Source organism: Pristiophorus japonicus, chromosome 5, assembly GCF_044704955.1.
Source record: "Pristiophorus japonicus isolate sPriJap1 chromosome 5, sPriJap1.hap1, whole genome shotgun sequence".
Lineage (NCBI taxonomy): Eukaryota > Metazoa > Chordata > Chondrichthyes > Pristiophoridae > Pristiophorus > Pristiophorus japonicus.
The window spans coordinates 76,188,005-76,201,053 of NC_091981.1; the positions used below are offsets into that span (position 1 = coordinate 76,188,005).

Consider the following 13,049-nt stretch of genomic DNA (forward strand, 5'->3'; position numbering starts at 1 on the left):
AACTATTCCATTAAAATAGCAGAGAGAGAAGTTTAATGCAATCACTCATACAATAGTGGGCGCCAGTAATTTCTAGAGTAAATTCTGTTCCATAAAATGGAGTCTATTCACCGTGAAATAATCGCTGGCCATTTACAATCATCGAATGGTTACAGCGCAGAAGGCCATTCTGCAAGAGCACTTCAGCTAGACCCACTCCCCCGCCCGAGTGTCAGCAGTGGCTCGCACACTCGCCTCTGAGTCACAGTCATGTGTTCAAGTTCCACTCCAGGGACTTGAGCACACACATCTCTGGTGACACTCCAGTCCAGTACTGAGGGAGTGCTGCATTGTCGGATGTGCCTTCTTTCTGATGAGACGTTAAACTAAGGACCCGTCTGCCCCCTCATGGCACTATTTCAAAGAAGAGCAGGGGAGTTATCCCCAGTGTACTGGCCAATATTTATCCCTCAACCGACATAAAAACAGATTATCTGGTCATTATCACATTGCTGTTTGTGGGAGCTTGTTGTGTGCAAATTGGCTGCCGTGTTTCCCACATTACAACAGTGACTACACTTCAAAAGTACTTCATTGGCTGTAAAGTGCTTTGAGATGTCCAGGGTGCTATAAAAATGCAAGTCTTTCTTTCCCCATAGCGCTGCAAATATTTTTCCTTCAGGTACTTATTCAATTCCCTTTTGAAAGTCAAGATTGAGTCTGCCTCCACCACCCTTTCAGGAATGCATTCCCGATCCCAACCACTCGCTGCGTAAAAACATTTTTCCTTTTGTCGTCTTTGGTTCTTTTGCCAAACACCTTAAATTTGTGTCCTCTGGTTCTTGACCTTTCTGCCAATGGGAACAGTTTCTCTATATCTACTTTTGTCTAGACCCTCATGATTTTGAATACCTCTATGCTCGAAGGAGAACAACCCCAGCTTCTCCAATCTATCCACAAAGCTGAAGTCCCTTATCCCTGGAATCATTCTCGTAAATCTTTTCTGCACCCTCTACATCCTTCATAAAGTGCAGTGCCCGGCACAAACCAATGTTTTACAAAGGTTGATCATAAATTCCTTGCTTTTGTACTCTGCCTCTATTTATGAAGCCCAGGATCCTGTATGCTTAACCGCTTTCTCAACCTGTCCTGCCATCTTCAACGATTTGTGCACGTATACCCCAGGTCTCTGTGTTAATGCATCCACTTTAGAATTGTACCCTTTAGTTTATATTGCCTCTCCTCATTCTTCCTACCAAAATGTATCACTTTGCACTTTTATGCATTAAATTTCATCTGCCACCTGTCTGCCCATCTCACCAGCCTGTCGAAGACTTGCAGAAGACAATCACTATCCTCCTCACTGTTAACTATACTTCCAAGTTTTGTGAAATTGTATCCTGTACTCCCAAGTCCAAATCATTAATGTATATCAAGAAAAGCAGTGGTCCTAGTACTGCCCCCTGGGGAATAGCACCGTATATCTTCCTCTAGTCTCTCAATCAACCATTCACCACTACTGTTTTCTGTCACTTAACCAATTTTGTATCCATGTTGCCCCTTTTATTCCATGGGCTTCAATTTTGCTGGCAAGCATTTTACGTGGCACTTTTATCAAACGCCTTTTGGAAATCTAAATACACGTCAACTGCATTGTCCTCATCAACCCTCTGTTACCTCACCAAAAAACTCGATCAAGTTAGTTAAACATGATTTGCCTTTCACAAATCTGTGCTGGCTTTCCTTAATTAATCCATACTTGTCCAAGTGATTGTTAACTTTGTCCCGGATTATGGTTTTGAAAAGTTTCCTCACTACCGAGTGGGGAAATAAACACACTTGTACCAAAATTATACCAGGTCTGCTTTACTTCAAAATGACATCTGAGATTCCTTTGAACCTTCGAGCAGAAAATAAGATATAGCACTTGTTGGCCTCTAGTTAATAAACTGAATAAAATTGTATTATGTAATGTTTTCGGCAGTTTTGCATCCTGTAACTTGCAATGAAGCTTTTGAATTGCTTCCTATTATTTTGCTATGATGCTTTTACATTTGTTTATAAGTGTTTCTGTATTTCTCAGCGTCCATGGAGCTTCTTTAGGAGTTGGCTCACTTCTTGCTGGTTTCTTGGGAGAATCGGCCATGGTAGCAATAGCATCTTGTTATGTTTATCGCAAAGAGGTAAGAATTTTTCCTACAGCTCTTTTGGCGGCTGTTTTATTTTGATTCTGTGGTTGTGTGTAATAGAAACCTGCAAAGTTGTGCCCTTAAGTTTCAGTGCCAATACAGCTTTTGTGAGAATTATAGAGGTCATTTTAATTCCTATAGGTGAAAAACTGGTGCCAGCAAATCGACTTCAATGGAAAAGAAAATTGGGAGGTGTAAAACGGGCTGCTATTATCATTCAGCTTTTGTCCAGCGATAAAAGTTAAAATACCCCCAAAGAGAAGGATAAAGGAGAACATCATTCCATGTAAATTTAATAATGCATTGAGAATTCAGCTCAGCATTGCAGACATAAAAATTGTCTTATATTGACAACTATGACATATTCAGATGCTTCAATTGGCCTTTTGTTATTCCCAGGAATCAACTTTTCCTGGAAAGAGTCACTAGAGATGTTGAAGATCTCGAACATACTCTATTAACGGCATTACTTATCCCAATATACAAGCCATGAAAATGTTCTTTGTTACAAACCTTTCTATTTAATAGCCTTTGGAAAATAGAATCCAGGTCGCTTACGATTAAATTGCTTTTGTGTCAGCCAGAATCAGAACTAAACACCGCATCCAACATTACAATCAAACGTATTCACATTTATTGGAGAAGTATTTCTCACTGTCAAGACTTTTGTGTAATTGATGGCCTCTACAGTCAGTAGACAAGTCAAAAATACTCCATCCGCAACACCACCTACTTTGGAGTTGCTGGACTCCTGAGTGAATCACGAGTTTTGACGAGTGCTGCTCCTCATTAATTTATCTTGTTTCAACAATGTCCATACCACTTACTCTTGAGTTTTACTGATGCTCATATTTAAATACACATTCCAACTTAAAAAATTAAACTTTGATAATGACCTCCTTATTGTGATATACCCTGTTCTTTCCTACAAACGGTATCATATGACAACAGCAGGAAACATTAAATTTAGAGTGCAGGGGAAGGAAAGCTGAAAACCAGGACTGCTGAGGGAAAAACTTGTGGGAAAAAAGCAGAAGCAATGGGCCAATGGCACCAGTCCACAATTGCATTCACAGTAGATTGAAACCGGAAGTAATTCAAATTGCAGCCTGATCAGGTGTGTGAGCCAGCCAATTAAAACACGGGCCGGATTTTGCTTTCAGTGGTGAATGAACAGCGCCAGCCAATCATTACACTTGTACTTGCCATAGACTTTCTATGGGATTTTGCACTGGAACTTTTACTGTGATTACTCTATAGGGCATTTGGGACCTGTATGTATATCTTTAACCAATCAAATTGAAGAATTGATAATGTGCAACTCCGACTCTGAACCAGGAAGTGTTAGTTTGGATAATTAATTCCATGTCACATCAGGTATAGAAAGTGAAATAAAGGGGAAAAGATGAGATAAGAGAGAAAGAAAAAGTAAAAGAATCTCTACAACAATAATTTGAATCTAAAATAATAAGATTCCACACCTGTAAAAGTTAATTTTCAGTGTCAGAGGTGTTATTTGGTAGTAATAATTAAGACTGATCACACTGTTAAAAATGTACTTACACTGGAATTGACAAGCTCTAACCTTTTCTGGCAAATTTAATGGGTATCTAGGACAACTTCACGCTGTTCCATATGTTTCAATGCTGAGTCTTTCAGTGAAATACCGTTATAGTGAAGCTTCTGGAGGAGCAAGGCATCTCGAATAGCAATCTCCTGATTTACGCGTTTAACTGCACGTGTGGTCGCCGGAAGTTGCTGTCTGATTTACACTTTAGCAAACGTGAGCACTGTTAGCCTCACCGTTATTTCTACAGCAAAATCCAGCCCAAGGTGAAGAGCAAATTGGAACCCGGGCCATTTCCCTCTACTTTTACTGGCTGGCTCAAATGCCGGTTGAATTAATTTTGACTTTGGCTGCTAGCATTCCTATTGAGGACTGCTATTTCTCCCCTGTGGAAATCACAGGCTGTTCATGAGGTGCACACTTAACCCAAGACCTCTGTGCAGGGGAGGTGGCGGGAAGTTGGAAAAGTTGAACCAGGTACTATTGTTTAAAAACAAGGTAATGCTGTTAAGGTCACAGTAGACTGGATGAAATGCTCAGTCCAGCCACATTCATGCCAAGAGATGGGTATTACTGGTGTAGGCCGCCTTGCTGATCAAGTGATTGTGACAGACATTTCATAGAAACATAGAAAATAGGTACAGGAGTAGGCCATTCAGCCCTTCTAGCCTGCACCGCCATTCAATGCAACTTCAGTACCCCCTTCCTGCTTTCTCGCCATACCCCTTGATCCCCTGAGTAGTAAGGACTTCATCTAACTCCCTTTTGAATATATTTAGTGAATTGGCCTCAACTACTTTCTGTGGTAGAGAATTCCACAGGTTCATCACTCTCTGGGTGAAGAAGTTTCTCCTCATCTCGGTCCTAAATGGCTTACCCCTTATCCTTAGACTGACCCCTGGTTCTGGACTTCCCCAACATTGGGAACATTCTTCCTGCATCTAACCTGTCTAAACCCGTCAGAATTTTAAACGTTTCTATGAGGTCCCCTCTCATTCTTCTGAACTCCAGTGAATACAAGCCCAGTTGATCCAGTCTTTCTTGATAGGTCAGTCCCACCATCCCGGGAATCAGTCTGGTGAATCTTCGCTGCACTCCCTCAATAGCAAGAATGTCCTTCCTCAAGTTAGGAGACCAAAACTGTACACAATACTCCAGGTGTGGCCTCACCAAGGCCCTGTACAACTGTAGCAACACCTCCCTGCCCCTGTACTCAAATCCCCTCGCTATGAAGGCCAACATGCCATTTTCTTTCTTAACCGCCTGCTGTACCTGCATGCCAACCTTCAATGACTGATGTACCATGACACCCAGGTCTCGCTGCACCTCCCCTTTTCCTAATCTGTCACCATTTAGATAATAGTCTGTCTCTCTGTTTTTACCACCAAAGTGGATAACCTCACATTTATCCACATTATACTTCATCTGCCATGCATTTGCCCACTCACCTAACCTATCCAAGTCACTCTGCAGCCTCATAGCATCCTCCTCGCAGCTCACACTGCCACCCAACTTAGTGTCATCTGCAAATTTGGAGATACTACATTTAATCCCCTCGTCTAAATCATTAATGTACAGTGTAAACAGCTGGGGCCCCAGCACAGAACCTTGCGGTACCCCACTAGTCACTGCCTGCCATTCTGAAAAGTACCCATTTACTCCTACTCTTTGCTTCCTGTCTGACAATCAGTTCTCAATCCACGTCAGCACACTACCCCAATCCCATGTGCTTTAACTTTGCACATTAATCTCTTGTGTGGGACCTTGACGAAAGCCTTCTGAAAGTCCAAATATACCACATCAACTGGTTCTCCTTTGTCCACTTTACTGGAAACATCCTCAAAAAATTCCAGAAGATTTGTCGAGCATGATTTCCCTTTCACAAATCCATGCTGACTTGGACCTATCATGTCACCATTTTCCAAATGCGCTGCTATGACATCCTTAATAATTGATTCCATCATTTTACCCACTACTGAGGTCAGGCTGACCGGTCTATAATTCCCTGTTTTCTCTCTCCCTCCTTTTTTTCAAAAGTGGGGTTACATTGGCTACCCTCCACTCGACAGGAACTGATCCAGAGTCAATGGAATGTTGGAAAATGACTCTCAATGCATCTGCTATTTCCAAGGCCACCTCTTAAGTACTCTGGGATGCAGTCCATCAGGCCCTGGGGATTTATCGGCCTTCAATCCCATCAATTTCACCAACACAATTTCCCGACTAATAAAGATTTCCCTCAGTTCCTCCTCCTTACTAGACCCTCTGACCCCTTTTTTTTCCGGAAGGTTGTTTGTGTCCTCCTTAGTGAATACCGAACCAAAGTACATGTTCAATTGGTCTGCCATTTCTTTGTTCCCCGTTATGACTTCCTCTGATTCTGACTGCAGGGGACCTACGTTTGTCTTTACTAACCTTTTTCTATTTACATACCTATAGAAACTTTTGCAATCCGCCTTAATGTTCCCTGCAAGCTTCTTCTCGAACTCCATTTTCCCTGCCCTAATCAAACTCTTTGTCTTCCTCTGCTGAGTTCTAAATTTCTCCCAGTCCCTGGGTTCGCTGCTATTTTTGGCCAATTTGTATGCCACTTCCTTGGCTTTAATACTATCCCTGATTTCCCTTGATAGCCACGGTTGAGCCACCTTCCCTTTTTTATTTTTACGCCAGACAGGAATGTACAATTGTTGTAGTTCATCCATGCGGTCTCTAAATGTCTGCCATTGCCCATCCACAGTCAACCCCCTAAGTATCATTCGCCAATCTATCCTAGCCAATTCACGCCTCATACCTTCAAAGTTACCCTTCTTTAAGTTCTGGACCATGGTCTCTGAATTAACTGTTTCATTCTCCATCCTAATGCAGAATTCCACCATATTATGGTCACTCTTCCCCAAGGGGCCTCGCACAATGAGATTGCTAATTAATCCTCTCTCATTACATAACACCCAGTCTAAGATGGCCTCCCCCCTAGTTGGTTCCTCGACATATTGGTCTAGAAAACCATCCCTTATGCACTCCTCCACCGTATTGCTTCCAGTTTGGCTAGCCCAATCTATGTGCATATTAAAGTCACCCATTATAACTGCTGCACCTTTATTGCATGCACACCTAATTTCCTGTTTGATGCCCTCCCCAACATCACTACTACTGTTTGGAGGCCTGTACACAACTCCCACTAGCGTCTTCTGCCCTTTGGTATTCCGTAGCTCCACCCATACCGATTCCACATCATCCAAGCCAATGTCCTTCCTTACAATTGCATTAATTTCCTCTTTAACCAGCAACGCCACCCCGCCTTTTTTCCTTTCTGTCTATCCTTCCTCCATGCTGAATACCCCTGGATGTTGAGTTCCCAGCCTTGGTCACCCTGGAGCCATGTCTCCGTGATGCCAATCACATCATACCCGTTAACTGCTATCTGTGCAGTTAGTTCGTCCACCTTATTCCGAATACTCCTCGCATTGAGGCACAGAGCCTTCAGGCTTGTCTTTTTAACACACTTTGACCCTTTAGAATTCTGCTGTAAAGTGGCCCTCTTTGTTTTTTGCCTTGGGTTTCTCTGCCCTCCACTTTTACTATTCTCCTCTCTATCTTTTGCTTCTGTCTCCATTTTATTCCCCTCTGTCTCCCTGCATAGGTTCCCATCCCCTTGCCATATTAGTTTAACTCCTTCCAAACAGCACTAGCAAACACTGCCCTCGGACATTGATTCCGGTCCTTCCCAGGTGCAGACTGTCTGGTTTGTACTGGTCCCACCTCCCCCAGAACCGGTTCCAATGTCCCAGGAATTTGAAACCCTCCCTTCTGCACCACTGCTCAAGCCACGTATTCATCTGAGCTATCTTGCGATTCCTACTCTGACTAGCACGTGGCACTGGTAGCAATCCTGAGTTTACTATTTTTGAGGTCCTACCTTTTAATTTAACTCCTAGCTCCCTAAATTCGTCTCGTAGGACCTCATCCCGTTTTTTACCTATATTGTTGGTACCTATGTGCACCACGACAACTGGCTGTTCACCCTCCCTTTTCAGAATGTCCTGCACCCGATCTGAGACATCCTTGACCCTTGCGCCAGGGAGGCAACATACCATCCTGGAGTCTCGGTTGCGGACGCAGAAACGTCTATCTATTCCCCTTACAATCGAATCCCCTATTACTATTGCTCTCCCACTCTTTTTCCTGCCCTCCTGTGCAGCAGAGCCACCCACGGTGCCATGAACCTGGCTGCTGCTGCTCTCCCCTGATGAGTCATCCCCCTCAACAGTTCCCAAAGCGGTGTATCTATTTTGCAGGGGGATGACCGCAGGGGACCCCTGCACTACCTTCCTTGCACTGCTCTTCCTGTTGGTCACCCATCCCCTATCTGGCTGTGGACCCTTTACCTGCGGTAAGACCAACTCACTAAATGTGCTATTCACATCATTCTCAGCATCGTGGATGCTCCAGAGTGAATCCACCCGCAGCTCCAGTTCTGCAACGTGGTTTGTCAGGAGCTGGAGGCGGATACACTTTCCGCACACGTAGTCGTCAGGGACACCAGAGGCGTCCCTGATTTCCCACATGGTGCAGGAGGAGCATAACACGTGACTTAACCCCTAGATTAACTTAATTTGGCAACAACAATGCTAAACGTTACTTACTGAAATAGAAAACAGAAAGAAAAGCTACTTACCAATCACTTACCTCCTTGGCTGTGATGTCACCTTTCGATTTCTTTGTAATTCTTTTTTGCCTTCTGTCCCCGCTGCAGCTGCCCAAGCACGCTGCTCCCGCCTCTCGCCGCCTCAGGAACACCCGCTGGGCCTTTATAGGCCTCACTCGCGCTGCTCCCGCCTCTCGCCGCCTCAGGAACACCCGCTGGGCCTTTATAGGCCTCACTCGCGCTGCTCCCGCCTCTCGCCGCCTCAGGAACACCCGCTGGGCCTTTATAGGCGGTTAGCGCCCCAGTCCAGTCCTCGAGAGGAAGTGGAGCATGCGACATTGCGCTCCACTTCCTCTCGGGGTTGGTATCCCCAATTTCGCTATCGGGGCGGGACTTCAGTGCCGGGTGCAGGAGGTCCTGTCTCGCCTTGGTTACCGCCCCCCAAAAGGGTAGCTACCGAATTTTGGCACCCGAGTGCGTTAGCCACACTACAAACACATTGTCCGCCCGACCCAGCATCGACGTCGCAATGTTACAGCAGAGGCCCTGGGGACCGCGAGCGGGAGAGAGGCGCTTCTGTGTGTCCAGCTGGAGATGACAAGCTATATTTCACTCCCGTGCCCTTGGCCCCAGCCTGGGCTCACAGCCCAGCAAAGGGTTCCCCCAAAATCTGGGGTGAGTTCACCTCCGTCACTAAGGAGGGAGCAGCGCGAGCTGCTGCAGGAGGGCGACGGCAGCGAAGAGTGACGTCATCAAGGTCCAGTTCGGTGATTGGAGCATGGTCAGATACAGCAGGAGCGGCGAGGTCGGGGCAGAGAAGAGGCGAGAGATTGTAGACGGATATGATCGGGGCCCAGGAGAGGCGTGAGTTCAGGCCCAACGATATATGTGCGCACTAGGTCCATGCAGCAGAGCAGGTCTCCAGTTGTCCTGGTTTAGCTTTGCCACTGGACCAAGACCTGGCTCTGTCAAGTCCGTGTTGTGGCTGATGTGCAATGGCCACCACATGTTTCAAAAAAAATCCACGCACAGGCATCTTCCACCTTTCAAGATTTAGTTCAGGACCTGGAATATTAGGTCCTTCATTGAAACACCTGTGAACTTATCCTTTTTTGGCATGGAAGCAAGTCATCCTCGTTTCAAGGGACTGCCTATGCTGATGATGACTAACACATGGGCTATTGCCTGATCGAATAGGAAAATACAAAGATGCCTAATGAAAAATAACCTAGTCTGAGTTTCGTATATGAATTTTTTGTATAAGAAGATTAATCTAAGTGTTTTTTAATATTGTCCCCTGTAATCTCTTTGTCCAAGAAGACAGGCTGTATACTTCTTTCATAGAGGTGTACCTCAACGGCATGCTTCCAGAAGCAAAAGATCACCTATTGCGGCCTTAGTCCTAATGGGGAGGTGCCGGAGACTGGAACATTCAATGCGTAACTGCTACTGTTCCAGTCTTCGATAGTCCTGATTGCAACAATGCGGCGCTCTGTGTAGTGCTGGGAAATTTTGTTTAAAAAGAATGGCAAGGAATGAAAACTTGTGGCAGCGGTAGCCTGCCTATAACAAGCCTGTGAAGCCAGGTCCATTCTCTTGACACTATGCTGGAGAAGGTACAGGATAGATTAGACTTACTTATCAGATCTGTAACACAATCATAGGCAAAGTTTGTGTGAAATTAATATTCACAATAGAGTTCAGAAAAGTGGTTAAACATACGGTGGATTTGTAATAGTGCCCAGAATCAAGTCAGTGCTTGGGATATTGGTCCGCAAACAAAATTTAACAAATACCCATTTTAGTTAATTGGTTAAATGGATCATAAAAAGCTAAATGATCAGGCTGACAAAAAAGAATCTCCCATAAACAGAGGCATGTCAGGACGTTGGCCGGGTGCACCCTCTGGCAACTCGATTCTTCATGTGGAAATTTTCTGATCTTCAGGACTCCAGTGCAGCAGGTTACCTCTTTGGTTTTGTGTCATGGAATAGCACGGGGTCAGATGGAGGCACCAAAAACATTATAAAATAGAAGTAAAAAGAATGAAGTACAATCTTAGACAGAGCACCAGATATTGCCCTACGCAAAGTACAAATGAAATACAATGATTGGTATCATACTGTGAAAATTGTGCTGTTATACAGAAAAAGAAGAGAGCCCTGGATGAAGCAGCAGCTGAGGGGGAGGACTCCGCAATGAATTATGCAGTTATTCCTGAGGAAATGTCTGAGGTAGTGGAGTTGGACGAAGACGAGTGAGCAGCATTTACTCACTGCAGGGATCACTGGTACAATATGTTAAACCTCCCTTCACTTCTTCTCCCTCTTCCATCCTCCATTTTATTTTTCTGTAAAGTGTCTACTGACACCAAAGACAACTTCTGATTATGTTTGTGAATTGCTCGCACCATCGAACAGGCTCGGACAGTACTGTTCCATTTCTGCTAATACATGGATGAAAGCAACTTCAAAAGGAAACATCGAGAAAGTCGTCCACAGTTAACTTGGCAGACACTCTTCCAAAGGTATTAGCAACACATCTGCAACCAAAGCACCTTCACCTTCTGTTCACCATCGATTATCTTTTGATAGACTAAAAGGTGTATATTTGGGATTTTATTTTATTTAACTGCTTAAATAAGTATTACGTTGTGGGTTTTTTTTTAAATGTAAATTTGCAGTTAGGTTTCCAGTGTGATTTATTGTTGTCATGTTGCTGCTCAAGAGGTGGAGTTCTCAAGACACAAAGGACACAATTTAAAAAAAAAAGTTGAACATATCAAATTATTTTTTTTACATGGTCAAAAAAGTTTGGTAGCAGTATTTAAGAATGGTGTGCATGTGGTAATGGTGGTGACTTGTAAGTAAAATGGTAAACATAGGGAAATTACTGAAAAACACATGATTTGAATTTCATAAACCTGTAATAAATGTCACGAATGGCCAATACTTGAAATAGATTTTAAAATGTTGTGAAATTTGACAGCTTAAATAACGTATTCAAAGATAGTTTGTTACATACGTATAACCAAATGTGTTGTACCATTTCGATACTTGTGTACTTATTCAATGTATATTGTAAAACAGAAGTTACCATATAATTCAGATGAATTCTGTATTTTCTTTCCATTGCAGCTTATTAGCGCAAAGGGTTTGTTTACATGCTGAGGAATGATGGTTTCTTACAGTTGAGATGTTCATACCAAGAATGTTGCAGCTCAGTGCTTGGTTTCTCTGGAAGAGTGTCACCAACACAGACTTGTTCACATTGTACCAATATCCCCTTACTGCACCTTATACCAAGGACTTATAAAGCATCCTAGTTTTCAGTCAGTGTTCTTTGGGAGATAGGCTGAACCCATTTGAGAATGCAATAATTTGCTTCAGATGACCTCCACCATTTGTTCCCAGTCTCAGATTGTCTGACGTTCATTTTACAGATTACTATTTTAATCCAATCCTCCTTTGCTTCACTGATGAAATAATATTGTTATAGAGAAGAAAACCCTTTAATATTAATTGGGCACTCTAATTCTCTGAGTATGGAAGCACTAAAATGGCACTCATTGAGGGGCCATGTGGATGGCTGTTGGAAATGGTACAGTAGGGTGCACTCTTGAGGTTGTGGCAGGAGAAAATGCTTTGTTTTCTGAGTTATACAGTAGAATAGAGAATATTGTCACCTCACAAATTCTTTTAATATGACTTGACATTGTTGCTAAGTTGATGAGATATTTCATGTAAATGAAGTTATGAATGTTGTGTAGTCGAGGAAAAACTATCCTCTTTATTATAACTAAATTGGTAATGCACCTTGCTTAAATTCAAATCTCGCCAAGCAGTGAATTGTTTAAGTACGTTTCCATCAATTATATACTATGTTTAATATGCAAGCATAATTTTAATATACCAAATATAGAATGTTCTTTATATAATTTATGTATATTTTTCCATGGTATTAATGATTTGAATCTTTTATTTTGGAACTTTGATTTTTTTTTCAGTTGGCTACTCAATTAAAAATTATTTTCTTTCTCACCGTAATTATGTTTTCATAGTGCTGTACATAAAACCTTTGACATAAATTTAGATTTTGAATGTTATTTTATATAAGTCAGCCCCACCACCACATATAATGCTAACTGGGACTGCTGCAGAAAAAAACATGGCATGTTTCGCACGGCACGTGAATCGCTGGAGCTGTTCGGACCATTTTCTTGATCCCACACAATGTTGTGTGGGAACTGATTGGTATAAAGCATCAACCATGATTCATGATATTGAGATTGAACATTCACTTTAATAAGACTCTCTAATGTAGGTAGATCAATTTTAGAAGACAACCAATACAGTGGCATCAATTTTAATGATCAAGTACAATTAGTTACACACTAACAGAAAACGGTGGAAATATTCAGTTCAAGCACCATTGGTGGAGAGAGAGAAACAGTTTATGATTCTGATGCTGAGTATTTCCAACATTTTCTGTTATTTCCGATTTCCAGTGTCTGATGTATTTAGCTTTTCTGGTAAGTACAAAAGATGGATATTACCCCAATCCTTGAACAGGTGATGATTTTTTTGTTTCAATAATATACTTTATTCATATAAAATTTTCACAATACATTGGAAAATAGTTCAGTACAATTCATTTGGATGCTGACAGC

General features: G+C 42.7%; 1 protein-coding gene across 6 annotated transcripts in view; it reads left to right on the forward strand.

Moving 5' to 3' along the window:
- ankhb (ANKH inorganic pyrophosphate transport regulator b) overlaps positions 1-12,386 on the forward strand; it is a 207,503-nt gene extending 195,117 nt beyond the window's left edge. For all 6 annotated transcript variants that reach the window (XM_070880715.1, XM_070880717.1, XM_070880720.1 and 3 more), the window contains 2 exons: positions 2,063-2,162; positions 10,528-12,386. In XM_070880715.1, the coding sequence (XP_070736816.1) occupies positions 2,063-2,162; positions 10,528-10,641 (214 nt within the window). In that variant the 3' untranslated portion in view covers positions 10,642-12,386. The remainder of the gene's footprint in view (positions 1-2,062; positions 2,163-10,527) is intronic.
- The last annotated feature ends 663 nt before the right edge of the window (positions 12,387-13,049 follow it).